Source organism: Babylonia areolata, chromosome 28 (assembly GCF_041734735.1).
Source record: "Babylonia areolata isolate BAREFJ2019XMU chromosome 28, ASM4173473v1, whole genome shotgun sequence".
NCBI classification, from domain to species: Eukaryota; Metazoa; Mollusca; class Gastropoda; order Neogastropoda; family Buccinidae; genus Babylonia; species Babylonia areolata.
The window spans coordinates 7201837-7216594 of record NC_134903.1 but is presented as its reverse complement, the minus strand read 5'-3'; the positions used below and the strand labels follow the sequence as shown (position 1 = coordinate 7216594).

General features: G+C 38.7%; 1 protein-coding gene across 3 annotated transcripts in view; it reads left to right on the top strand.

Moving 5' to 3' along the window:
* LOC143302057 (uncharacterized) overlaps nucleotides 1–14758 on the top strand; it is an 84285-nt gene that overhangs the window by 67665 nt on the left and 1862 nt on the right. For all 3 annotated transcript variants that reach the window (XM_076616555.1, XM_076616553.1, XM_076616554.1), the window contains 2 exons: nucleotides 7283–7412; nucleotides 9693–10303. In XM_076616555.1, the coding sequence (XP_076472670.1) occupies nucleotides 7283–7412; nucleotides 9693–10303 (741 nt within the window). The remainder of the gene's footprint in view (nucleotides 1–7282; nucleotides 7413–9692; nucleotides 10304–14758) is intronic.

Here is a 14758-nt window from a genome sequence, read left to right as displayed (position 1 = left end):
TATGATTTTGGTCTTCATTGACAAGGAAATTCTCTATAGATAATAAAAGTGTGTTTCCAAAATAAGTTATTCTTACTGTTACGCAATGCATAGACAGGTCCATATTTTTTTTTCTGTTTCATTGAAATAAATGGGAACATTTCAGTTGCAATGGTGTGGGGGTTTTATGTTGTTGTTTTTTTTGGAGGGGGAGGGGGGGGGGGCGGGGTTGTTTTTTTGTTTTTTTGTTTTGTTTTTTTTCCTTTTACGTTTTGGCGCTCTGAGCTTTCTTATCCAAGATAGTTTAATGCTTCAGTATATTCTGTTTTGTCTGGTGCGTTTAACCCTTTCACCGCCAAGTTCGCATTTATGCACAGGCTGTGGTAGAGAACCCATGTCACTGAAAGGCGACCATTCATTGGTCTGTTAACCATGAACCTACTGCTCTTAATGTTCGGACAATATTTTCAATACGTCGCAGGGGAAATCCCCAGCTATTCTTAGCCACTGTCTTTTCTCTGTGTGTGCCACAAGGGAATTTTGTACTCTAAATTGACTGGCAGTGAAAGGGTTAAAGATCCTTTCTCAATGCTTTTTATTGCTGTTTTTCTACTTCTTTTGACCCGTGAATGTGTCAGTTAGCGCCATACTCGGATCATGGTTCTAACAGTCAACAACTGACTTCTCTTTCTCGTTTACTTTTGTGCCTGTGTGTGCTCCATTATACAAACGCTTGCCTCTGCTGGCTCCAAGCGCTGTTGGGGATTCTTGAAAACAGCGTCCGGTGTTGTGGTGGTGGCTGTTTCTATCTTCAGTTTAGTTTTTTGCTGTTCTCAATGCTATGTAGTGTTGTAATTGCCAAATTACCATTCATGTAACCCTGATTATCATGTGCATGCTGCATTGATGTAATGACTTTTCCCTTTGTTTTACTTTACTGTTATCATTCATGTAACCCTGATTATAATGTGTATGCTGTATTGATGTAATGACTTTTCCCTTTGTTTTACTTTACTGTTATCATTCAATGAGGGGAGGGGGGAGGGGGGGGTTGGAAGTAAAATCCACAATGAATTTATTTAGACAAGATTAGATATTTCAATACAGCGACACGTCTTTTAGATGTAATGATACTTTTCATCCATATTTTGAATAAGGCCTGCATTTCACATAGTTTATCTGCATAATTAATATTTTCACAGTCTTAACATCATCGTAAACCATATCAATGGTATCTTATTTTTTTCTGGATTCCACTTAATATCTAAATACTGCATATATTTAATTTTTAGATTACTTCTACTTCCTAATAATAATAATATTAAAAATAATAAACATAATGTACATTTATATACCGCCCTTACTCGACTCTCTTAGAGCTCAGGGCGCTTTACATGAAAGAAAAATATTACAAGTTACATAAAACATTTATGACCACTCTTTCTCAAAAACTCCTCCCTCCCCCCACCCCCCACACACACTCCCTCCTACCCTCCCCCCTCCCCACCCCACACACACACACTCTCCTTTTCCCACTCTACATACATCCAAAGTGAGCTGACTTGGGTGGTGCTGGAGAACAAGGAAGCCGAGAGTGCTCATAGATAAGTTTCAAAAAGATGAGTTTTTAGTGATGAGCGGAAAGGTTTCAAAAAGATGAGTTTTTAGTGATGAGCGGAAAGGTTTCAAAAAGATGAGTTTTTAGTGATGAGCGGAAAGGTTTCAAAAAGATGAGTTTTTAGTGATGAGCGAAAAACAGAAATAGAATCAGATGCACAGATATGATGAGGAAGGTCGTTCCAGATGTGAGGAGCAGCAAAGAAGAAAGAACGTTCACCATAGGTTCTTGTATTGACACGAGGAAGTTTCAAAAGGTAACAGTCAGAGGAAGAGCGGAGATTTCTTGCGGGAGAGTAAACACTGACAAGGTCAGAAAGATATGTAGGTCCTGCGGAGTGGAAAGCAGAATAGCAGAGACACGCAACTTTGTATTTAATTCTGGCTTCAATAGGGAGCAAATGCAGAGTGCGGAGGCGAGGAGAAATGTGATCAGTACGTGGGACTCTGAGAGTCATTATTTGAAGTCGCTGAGAATATTATGTAGACAGCCTATGAGAAGAGAATTACAGTAGCCGATTCGTGACAGCACAAAAGCAGAAATAAGAGTTTTAGTAGTTTCAACAGAAAAGTACTGACGGATAAAGTTGATGCAACGAAGTTCACAAGTTCCTAGCCAAACAGCTTGTGGGTTTTTTTTTTGTGAATTCATGAAAAGTCCTGAAAACGTGCCAAATTGTTTTACTTCATAAATAGATCTTTCAAATGATATAACATCCTCAGTATTCACGAACTGCGCATCATCAGCAAATTATGAAGTTTCTTGTTCTATATCATTATTATTTATTCCCTTTATTTGTTTATTTGATTTCTCTTATCATAATTGCTAAAATTTCTACACATGATATAAACAAGTATGGAGAAAGTGGATCACCTTGTCTAGAACCTCGTTCTATAACGAACCAGTCTGTAGTTCGACCATTGACTGTAACAGTCGATTTTATGTTTTTGCATAATGTTTCTATCTGTCTACATATTCTAACCCTCCAAACCATACGCTCTCAAAGCAAAAAATGCCAGTCAAGAGAGTCGAAAGCATTCTCAAAGTCTAAGCAAGGTAGAAGTCCAGATAATTGTCGTGATTCTTGGTATGTAATTAAGTCATGATTAATCATGTATTGACTCCAAGATATCTGTTTCCTTCACCCACTGATTTTGGAAGAACCTTTTATTTAAAAAAAATTCTGTTTGCAATACATGTAGACCCAGTTTTGTATATAACATTTAACACTGACATAGGCCTCCAGTATTTTGTTGTGTTTATATATATATGTATATATATATATATAGAGAGAGAGAGAGAGAGAGTGAGAGAGTTTGTGTGTATGTGTACATCTGTATGTGTACACATGCACATGCATGAATGTGTATTTGTATATGTTCGTGTGTGTGTGTGTGTGTGTGTGTGTGGCTTATTAGTCACATTTGGGTATTGTACGTTTATATTGATATCCTTTGTTATGTAAAAAAAAAAAAAAAAAAAAGTTTTTTTTGTAAAGCACCTAGAGTAGATAATTATCTGAATCGTGTTCTGTGTAAGTATTCATTATCATTATCGTTAGAGTTGTCTGGTTTGAGGATACAAGTTATAAATCCCTTTCTCATAGTAGTTAAAAGCTCTCCGTCTAAGGTAGTGAATGTGTGTCGTCATATTTTACATTCATTCGCTTAATTATCACCATTGTTGTCTTATTTATTTATTTATTTATTTTTTATTATTATCATTTTATTAGTATTACTATTATTATTACTACTACCTTTTTCTATATTATAATTATTATTTATTTATTTATTTATTTATTTATGTAAGCTTATCTATTATTTATTCCCCCCCCTCCCCTTTTTTTTTTTTTTTTTTTTTTTTTTCTCAAGGCCTGACTAAGCGCGTTGGGTTACGCTGCTGGTCAGGCATCTGCTTGGCAGATGTGGTGTAGCGTATATGGTTTGTCCGAGCGCAGTGACGCCTCCTTGAGCAACTGAAACTGAAACTGAATCTCCGTCTCTTACTGATTGTTTTAAAGCACGAACTACAAAGGGGCCTAATTTCTATAATTCTGCTCCAAACCCATCAGTTCCAAGACTCTTTCCATTTCTAATATTCTTTAACGCTAAACTTGTTCCTTCTAAACTTATTTCTCCTTCTAGTAAAACATTTTCATCATATGACAGTTCAAGCAAATCATTAACTTAATCTCTTATTTCACATGTATCTCTTTTTTTTTCTCTTTTTTTTCTTTGTGTATAGATTCATGTGAAAGACATTTACTTCCTGTTTTATCTTTTTTTCTGATTCGTCTAATAATGTTCGTTATGGTACAGCAATTTGGTCATACTCATAGTCATGAAAATCCTTTTTTCCATATTGCAGAAATAATCTGTGACTTTTTCCCCTTCAGCCATCCATTTTGCTCTTGATCTTAAATTTAAAACATTGTATTTTCTTTTCCTTCAGAGATACTAATTCTTGATGTTTATCTTTTAATTGTTTTTTGTCTTTTTCCGATCTATTTTCCTTTTTTCTAATAAACCGATTCCTTTTATCAGTTTTTCTTCTTTTTCTACTGCATTCTTTTTCTTCATTGTTGCACAGACTTTAACATAGGTTTCAGATCTTATTTTCACGAGAGGGAAATCAATGAATACCTTATCTGAGACTGTAAGATCAATATTCATACACGAAGTGCCCTTGAATGTTTTCTAGGTTATACTTTTCTGTGGAATAGTCGCAGATAGTTTCGTGTATTGATTTATTATTTTCGTCAAAGAACTGCTCTCTCTGTCAGAAAGGTACGGTTGAATTTCAAAAATGTGTTACGTTTTATACTTTTAACAAATTTTAGTTTCAGAATAACCATTGATTGATCCATTCTGTACCCCGGTATAATATCTGCATCATCAAATTTCAACACAAAAATCTTCTGATTTCAGAAACAAAAATAATCTAATTTACTCAGTTTCAGAGTCTCAGATGAACATTACCATTATTGGTGTTAATTGAGAGCATTTTCGGCGCCTGTTCTAAGGAGGTGGAGCGCATTATAAATACCTATTATCTTTTACTATCATTATTATCATCATTAATATTATTATTATTATTGATTATTATGATCATCATCATCATCATTACTATTGTCTATTTACCGACAAACAAAAAAACAAAAAACAAAAAAACATTTTGTGAATAAAAGTATGACCGAAATGACAGATAAAAATGGAACTCTAATAGATGAACCACAAAAGATTAAAGAAGTTTATGCATTTTATGGAAAACTCTACACAAATAAAACACTAGATACGTGTGAAATAAACGTTTTAGTAAACGAATATTCCAAACAATCCCAAGATTAGAAAAAACGTGTTAGAATGAGAAATAACTTTTCAAGGAGTAGGCATTCCATTAAAGAATATGAAAAATGTTAAAGAGTCCTGGCATAGACGGTTTGGGGGCAGAGTTATATGAATTCTTTTGCAATAAGCTGGGTCCTTTTGTTGTTCGAGCTCTAAACTAATCGGTCAGGGATCGGGAACTTTCATCTACACAAAAAGAAGGACTCATCGCCTGTATTCTACAGCTTGATGAACAAAAGAAATACATAAGAAAACTGGAGACCAGTTTCATTATTAAATGTTTTGTATAAAATTGGAACTACATGAATAGCAAAATAGGATTTTAATTTCTGAAGATTAGACTGGTTTTGTTGCTAATAGATACCTTAAAGTCAGTATAAGACTAGTATATGACCTTATTAGTTGTCTGGATAAGAAACGGCGACCTGGGCTTTTACTTAGATTTTGAAAAAGCTTTTGATTCTTTACATTGGAGTTTTCTGCTTGAAGTTTTAAAAGCATACGTGTTTGGAGAAAACATGTGTAAAACTATATAAAAAGAATATATAAATATTCAGCAGTAGTAGTAAATGGACAGGTTGCTTACTGGTTTCCTGTAAAAAGAGGATGTCGACAAGGAGATCCGCTGTCTCCTTACCTGTTTATATTGTGCGTAAAAATATTAGTTATTGTGATAAGAGAAGAAAAGGATATAAAATCAAACAAGATAATTTGTTTTGGGATCATACGTTTGAGGTTTACAGTCAGTTTGGCAGTCATACAAGGCCACGTTTACAAACTGAGCTACTTTCTGAACCAATATTCTTCAATGAAAAAACAAAAAAAATGAAACTAACATGATGTAAACAATGGATTCTTCAAGGTGTTTACTGCATTGCACATTTTTAACACGCAACGGAACAAGATGAACATGAACAAGTAGGAACATGGAACTAATGTACATTTTATAGCATTTAATAGCTGTAAAACGCCCATCACAAAATATATACAATACAACAAAGCTGAGCATGCTAAACAACTGTGCACATGATACTCCCAGAATGTCGAAAATAATACATTCAGTACCTAAAGGAACTAGATTATTCTGTGACATTTTTCTATGAGACGACAGACTTCCAAATTTTTGTCTATAGTGGTCTGAGAGATTGGAAACAGATATTTCATGGAAAGGGACGTTTTACAAAGTAAGCAAATTTCAAGACATTAGAATGAAATGGCTTCAGCTGCGTATATTTCATAAACCCCTTGGAACTACTATTGTCCTGAAAGTAATGGGTGTTGTGAATAATTTTGTGTGTGTGATTTTTGTAGCAATGAAAAGGACAACATTGAGCACATATTCTGGAGATGCAAACATTCAAAATACTTCTGGCAGAAATTTTGAATTGTTACAGAGGGTGAAATGTGAAGCATGTACTTATATTAGAATAAATGAAAGCATGGCATTGTTTTGGCACTGCTAAAAATGTAGGCGCTGATACAATTTTTGACCTGTTAATACTTCTTGGAAAAAATCTACATCTATAAATGTAAATTTGACAAATGCAGACTCAGCTTAGCAGCCTTAGAAAGATACATTTCCTGGCGTTATGAAATAGTACACAACACAATGATACAATGCATCATACAGAACTTTAAAGCAAAGTGGCTGTCTTGCAAGACACTATAATTAGACGTTTCTTAAATGTGTACATGTCGAATGTGTTTGATACATGCCAGTGTGTGTGTGTGTTGTTGTTGTTGTTGTTGTTTTGTTGTTTTGTTTTTGTTTTTTGTTTGTTTTTGTTTTTTGGTGTGTGTGTGTTTATTGGGGTTTTTTTTGTTTGTTTGTTGTTGTTTTTTTGGGGGGGTTGTTGTTTTTTGGGGGGTTTTGGGGTTTTTTTTTGGTCGAATAATCAAATAAATTAATATGTTCAATATATGTTCAATATTAGTTGGGTTTTGTATTTATTTTTGTTGTTTGTTTTTTTTTAATTTTTGTTTTTAGTGTGTGTGTTTTTTGGGGGGTGGGTTTTTTTTTGTGCGTGTGTTTTATGAAATAGAAATACTCTTGCAAGTTGATTATCACTGAAGTGCGCTGCAATTACTTTACGTGTTAATAATGTTGTTGCTGTTATAATAGTCACCTGTATGAACTGTGCAAAATTATGTTCATAATAGTGTTGTTGTTTTTTCAATAAGTGAAATATAACCTTCATCGCATGGGGGAAAAGATTATTATTATTATTATTATCGTCTATGATGATGATGATGGTGGTGGTGATCATGATGATGATAGTGATTATGATGAGGAGTGGGAGGAGTACAACTTATTGACGTACAGCTCTTGTTATTACAGAACTTCAAATCAGAAGAGATGATGATGGAGTCGATACGCCGCTACACACTCTCTCTGCCCAACAGCACGGAAGTCACTGTCGTCACCGCCTATTTCAACTTAGGGAGTCTCAACAAAATGTCCAGCGAAGGTGGGTTGTTTAACTCACTGTGGCGTGATGCTTGAGTGTGACTCTGTGTGTTTGTGTGTGTGTGTGTGTGTGTGTGTGTGTTCGTTCGTTCGTTCGTTCGTTCTGTAGTTTAGTGTCTGTACACTATCAGTGATATTAGATGACTTTTAAAAAGAAAAAAGGGGGGGCGGGGCGGAGGGAGGGAGGTGGAGGGCGGGGGAGGGAAGAGGAAAACAGAAAAGGTAGAAAACTACAAACAAACCCAAAAAAAATGCATAACTGATATGCAGAACATTAAACTGTGTGTGTGTGTGTGTGTGTGTGTGACTGACACGCATCAGAGAAACAACATCGAAGAATATAACGCTATGATCGTGTGTGAAACAGACAGCTTCAAAATAAAATGGTTACCGTACTTACCTGTGATTAGAAATCGCATATAAAAACAATATTTCTAACCATGTATGGAAGTAAAATACAAGTAAGGTTTGGGAAAAGTGTGCAAGTTGATATATATATTATATATATTTTATATATATATATAAAATATGAAAATACACAGTCCTCTATTCCGGGTTTTAGTACAAAGAAGAGATATTTCCCAGACCTCTGTTCTGTCCACACGATCAAAGGGAGGGAAGTAAAGTAGTAAACTGCCCTCCTCATCTTCACCCACTCCACGATTACAGTCAACACTGATGATGATGATGATGATAATAATAATTATTAATTCTGCTCTTTTTCACGTGGGGGGGGGGGATAGCGTTTAGAAAGCTGTTGAGAAGAAAAGAGAAATAAAACCTCCGATGGTTGTTATCATCCAAAAAGGTTGGTGGCCACTTTAGTTCGCTGCACGTGACATTCGTGAAGAGCTGCACGTGCAGATGGTGTGAACATTGTACACTGACAACAGGGTTCCTTGCTTATCACTGTGGTTTATCAACCAGTGCAGTGTGCGATTCCATTCCTTACTTTCAGCACCCTGCCGTGCATTACAGGGGCCTGGTTCAGCAGCGGCAATTGGCGTTGCATTACTGGAAGCGATGTTTTATTGACTCACTTGTGTAAACAAAGTGAGCCTATGTTTTAACCCGGTGTTCGGTTGTCTGTGTGTGTGTGTGTCCGTGTGTCTGTGTGTCCGTGGTAAACTTTAACATTGACATTTTCTCTGCAAATACTTTGTTAGTTGACACCAAATTTGGCATAAAAATAGGAAAAATTCAGTTCTTTCCAGTCATCTCGTTTAAAACAATATTGCACCTCTGGGGTGGGCACAAATTTTTTTTTAAAAGAAGCCTAATTAATTATATGCCAACTGCATTTACTGTTATATTTATATTTTTTGTATTCTCTGAACTTGGCACTTTGACCTCTTATTATGACCCAACAACAAGAGGAGTCATTATTATCATTTTTTGTTCAAACAGGAACTTCTTTTGCTAAGCATGGAATTTTTTTTTATTTTGCAAACGTTTTGGTGCAGATAGTAAAAAAGGGAAATTACTCTGTAATTAATGCTAGGGGACTTAATTTATCACAAGTGAGTCTTGAAGGCCTTGCCTCTCTTGTTTATTTATAGTCTGTTCATCTAAGATGATGACCTTGATTGAAGCGATTTTGTTACCGTTTAGCAGATGCTGTAACCCCATTTTCAGAGCTAACCGCAATGTGTTCTTTTGTGTGTATGTTAAAAGGGCGCTACACTTCGGAACAGCTAACCGGAATGTGGGGGGTTTTATGTGTGTGTATATTAAAAGGGCGCTACAACACGGACCAGCTAACCGCAGTGTGTTTTTCTCTGTGTGTTGAAAGGGCGCTACACCCAGAAACAGCTAACTACAATGTATTTTTTGTGTGTGTTAAAAGGGCGCTACACCTAGGAACAGCTAACTACAATGTATTTTTTGTGTGTGTTAAAAGGGCGCTACAACACGGACCAACTAACCGCAGTGTGTTTTCCTGTGTGTGTTAAAAGAGCGCTACACCCAGGAACAACTAACTACAATGTATTTTTTGTGTATGTTAAAAGGGCGCTACAACACGGACCAACTAACCGCAGTGTGTTTTCCTGTGTGTGTTAAAAGAGCGCTACACCCAGGAACAGCTAACTACAATGTATTTTTTGTGTGTGTTAAAAGGGCGCTACACCCAGGAACAGCTAACTACAATGTATTTTTTGTGTGTGTTAAAAGGGCGCTACAACACGGACCAGCTAACCGCAGTGTGTTTTCCTGTGTATGTTAAAAGGGCGCTACACCCAGGAACAGCTAACTACAATGTATTTTTTGTGTGTGTTAAAAGGGCGCTACACCCAGAGCCTGTACACAAAATGGATGGCTGTGTTTGGACGTCTCGACAATCCACTCATCGTTTTCGCCGACACGAAGGACACCGCCGAGCACTTCCGACAACTCAGGGCCCACTACCCTCCCTCCCGCACCACCATCATCCTCGTGAAGAGGAAAGAGTTGTGGGCCTTCCAGTTGGAGGCTGAAATCCGGAGGGTCTATGCCCAGCCAGGCTACCCCCGCCACCCTCCCAACACCATCAACGCGCTGTATTCCTGCGCCATGCACGCCAAGTTCGAGGCGGTGCAGAAAGTAGTGCGCGAGCGGATGTACCAAACTCGATACGTCGCCTGGTTGGATATCGGGCTGTTCCGACACGAGGTGAAAAACAAGACAACCATTCACTTGACGGTGCCCAAGGATTTCGACAGGACTCGCGTGGCTTACAGTCAGGTTAGCGCGTTTGTCAACATGACTCCAGCCGCCATCATCAGGCGCAACCGGGTGTGGGTGGGCGGGGCGTCGTTCCTGGCCACACCGGAAGTAGCCGACGTGTACTGCAGCGAGTACCGGCGAGCTGTACGGAAGCTGCTGGACATGAACTGGATGAGTACTGACCAGCAGGTGTGTGTGTGTGTGTGTGTGTGTGTGTGTGTGTGTGTGTCGTGTGTGTGTGTTTGTGTTTGTGTGTGTGTGTGGTGTGTGTTGGTCAGTGTGTGTGTGTGTGTCTCTGTATGTGTGTGTGTGTGTGTTTGTCAGTGTGTGTGTGTGTGTCTCTGTATGTGTGTGTGTGTGTGTGTGTGTGTGTGTGTATGTGTGTGTGTCGTGTGTGTGTCGTGTGTGTGTGTGTGTGTGTGTGTGTGTGTGTGTTTGGCAGTGTGTGTGTGTGTGTGTGTCTGTGCGTGTGTGTGTGTGTGTGTTTGTGTGTGTGTGTGTGTGTGTGTGTGTGTGTGTCATGTGTGTGTGTGTGATGTGTTTGTGTGTGTGTTTGTGTGTATGTCGTGTGTGTGTGTGTGTGTGTGTGTGTGTGTGTCGTGTGTGTGTGTGTGTGTGTGTGTGTGTGTGTGTCGTGTGTGTGTGCGTGTGTGTGTGTGTGTGGTGTGTGTCAGTGTGTGTGTGGTGTGTGTGTGTTTTTGTGTTTGTGTGTGTGTGTGTGTGTGTGTGTGTGTGATGTGTTTGTGTGTGTGTGTGTGTGTTTGTCAGTGTGTGTGTGTATGTGTGTGTGTCGTGTGTGTGTGTGTGTGTGTGTGTGTGTGTGTGTGTGTGGGTGTGTGTGTGTGTTTGTCAGTGTGTGTGTGTGTGTGTGTGTGTCGTGTGTGTGTGTGTGTGTTTGTCAGTGTGTGTGTGTGTGTGTTTGTCAGTGTGTGTGTGTGTGTCTCTGTATATGTGTGTGTGTGTGTGTGTGTGTGTGTGTGTGTCGTGTGTGTGTGTGTCGTGTGTTTGTGTGTGTGTGTGGTGTGTGTGTGTGTGTGTGTGTGTCAGTGTGTGTGTGTGTGTCTGTGTATGTGTGTGTCTGTGTGTGTGTGTGTGTGTGTGTCGTGTGTGTGTCGTGTGTGTGTGTGTGTGTGTGTGTGTCGTGTCATGTGTGTGTGTGTGTGTTTGTGTGTGTGTGTCGTGTGTGTGTGTGTGTGTGATGTGTGTGTGTGTGGGTGGGTGTGTGTGTGTGTAAAGGGGGGTAGTGGGGGCGGAGAAATGGGTTAGGTGGGGGGCGGGGTGCGTTTACGCGAGCGCACGTGTGTGTGTGTGTGTGTGTGTGTGTGTGTGTGTGTGTGTGTGTGTTTGTGTCTGTCTGTGGAAATAGAACAGAATACTTTGATGTCATGAAACCGATAATGTCCCATTTTAGTATCCTGAATTCGGGGGACCTATTAACTCACTCAGTACGGCCAGTCCTCTCTTCTCCTCTACACAGACCCCTCGGATATCCAGTGGGTGTCTGAATGACCCAACCTTTAGCTTCCGTCGTCAGAACTGTGGTACTCTTTGTCAACATTCACCTCTTCAGTATAAGAGCGTTCCGCTTGCAATATTTTGATGATGGTAATTGGGATGAAACGCTGTTAACGTCGTCTCTGTCGCCGTTCGTGTGGAGAGAGTTAAATAAAACGAAAGTTTTCCTGCAGTTTTTGCAGTGCGAGAAATGACGTGTCGCGTGTCGCGTGACGAACCCTTCAAATAACGAAGAATCAGGCATGATACGACGCAAAGTGACCCATTTCATGTGACGTACACGAGCTAACACAGCTGTCTCAATCTGCCATTTTTTTTCTTGTTTGTCTTCCTTTGCATTGTTTTGGTGAGAGTTGGGGTTGGGGGGAAGGGGGTTGGGGGGGGGGGGGGGGGCAAAAAGAGAAAGAGCGGCTCTTTGATTGTCACGAACTGACTGAACTCGTCATCAAAGACAGGGTTGGTTTGTGTGTGTGTGTGTGTGTGTAGGATTTCTGTACGTCAGTTAATTGACTTAATCTGTATTAAAATTGAAAAGAATTACCCTCAAAATACAGTTGAAAACCACTGAAAAAAGGGTCACAATATCTACATGTGGAGCGATGGCTTAAGAGGTAACGCGTCCGCCTAGGAAGCGAGAGAATCTGAGCGCGCTGGTTCGAATCACCGCTCAGCCGCCGATATTTTCTCCCCCTCTGGAAATTAGTCATTCGGATGAGACGATAAACCGAGGTCCCGTGTGCAGCATGCACTTAGTGCACGTAAAAGAACCCACGGCAACAAAAGGGTTATTCCTGGCAAAATTCTGCAGAAAAATCCACTTGGACAGAGAAAACAAATGAAACTGCACGCAAGAAAAATAAATAAAAAATTTAAATTTAAAAAAGGGGTGGCACTGTAGTATAGCGACGCACTCTCCCTGGGGAGAGCAGTCCGAATTTCACACAGAGAAATCTGTTGTGATAAAAAGAAATACAAATACAAATACTTATGGTATTATCGTCGCATTTCTGCACGTACTTTGTCGTTGAAGTAGGTCCCTGAATTTTAGGATTTATTGAAACAGGACAGTACCGACATCACCTCGAGGTTTATGAGAGACAAAACAGTACATATGTGACATATATCCAGTTCGTTGTGTCAGTATATCATCAGTCAACCAATCATTCAACGACAGATGGATCGACCAGTCAATCAATCATTATTACGTTGATAAAGAAATAAAAGAATAGATAAAATGAATTCATGTTTCAACCTTCTACAACGACAAGGAAAACAAAAGGACATATCGAAAGCAAACCCAAAATAACTATCAAGGATGAAACGAAATAATAATGATAATAATAATCTAAAGAAGAAATTATGGCAATATCCACATTTCTTCCCCTGTGTTTTTCCGTTTATAAGACGGAAAAAGTTGTAAATTGGTAAATAACATTGTAATATATATATATATATATATATATATATATATATATATATACATTTCTTCCAAGAAATTATGGCAATATCGACATTTCTTCCCCTGTGCCTTTCCGTTTATAAGACGGGAAAAAGTTGTAAATTAGTCAATAACATTGTAATATATATCGTGTGTCCAAAAAAATAGTGAACCGCTTTTTGACAAGTATTTTCTCAGTGACAGAGAAACCGAATTCATTGAACATTTTCACACAGTAACCTTAGGGCATCATCAGCAATATCTAAACGTTCGGACGCAAATTATGCGAGTATTGTCAAATTCAAAACAGCATGTCGAAAAAATCCAGTATCAGAGCTGTGCAATGTGACCTTCATCATGTTCATGCCAGCTGCCAGGTATTGGCATCTGTCAATCAGTGTCAGTCTAAAAATAGCCTGTCTGGGTGTCAAGTCTATTGATTTTTTTTTTTATTGATTTTTTTTTAATTGTCGTCTGTATCCAAAATCAATTCTGTCCAAAGTTTCAGTTTGGAAGGATCAACCATGCCTTTGAGTGAAAGTGATAAGGTTACCATTGAAAACTGTTTCAAAGAGAAAGTGAGTTTTCCTCTAATATTGGGTTTTTTTGACATGCCGTTTTGACAATACTCGCATAATTTGCGTCCGAACTTTTCTATAGTTTGCAGACTTATTGATGATACCCTGAGGTTACTGTGTGAAAACGTTCAATGAATTCGGTTTCTCTCTCACTGAGAAAATACTTGTCAAAAAACGGTTCACTTTTTGGGGGACACCCGATATACTCCACATTTCTTCCCCTCCATCTTTGACTGGCCTTCTTGACGTCTCTTGACAGGGGAAGAAATGCGGAGTATAATTATTATACAATGTTATTCAAACAAATTTACAGTCTTATAAAACGCAGACAGGCTAGGAAAAGCAGTGCCAGCAAGTCCCCGACAGCCGCCACTATCCCCTGTCCACACTGCGTCAGAACCTTCCGGGCGCGGATTGACCTGACCAGTCATCTGCGCACCCACAGAGCCCAACCCACCCACCCCTAGGATGACTAGATGGTCCTCGTCGATCCCGACGGACGAACCACACAGTCTTATATTACAATGTTATTCAAACAAATTTACAATCTTTCCGTCTTCGGAACGAAATTGAATGGAAAGAACTCATCTGAGGGAAGAAATGTGGAGATTGTCGAAATTAGGGGAGAAAAAAAAAATGTTCACATAAATTGAGGCATCAAAGGCTGTCTTAATTAAAAGCCAGTGCATGGTGGCCATGACTATTTCATTCGGTAGTTAGAAGGCGGGAATTTATTCAGTCTAGTTCTCACCATTATCACAAATTGTATTGTATTGCATTGTATTGTATTGTTTTGTATTACTCTCTTTGTCACAAAAGATTTATTTGTGTGAAATTCGGGCTGATCTCCCCTGGGAGAGCGTGTCGCTGCACTGAGAGCGCCACCCTTTAAAAAAAAAAAAAGAAAAAAAAAAAAAAAGAATTCCTGCCTACAGTTTTTGTTGTTGTTTTTTGTTTGTTTTTTGTTTTCTTATCGAAGTGGATTTTTTCAACAGAATTTTGCCAGGGACAACCCTTTTGTTGCCGTGGGTTCTTTTGCGTGCACAGTCAGCCATTTTTTTTTAAACCGTGATATAGATGTACAGTGAGAAGCAGACTGTCTTCCAAAAAATA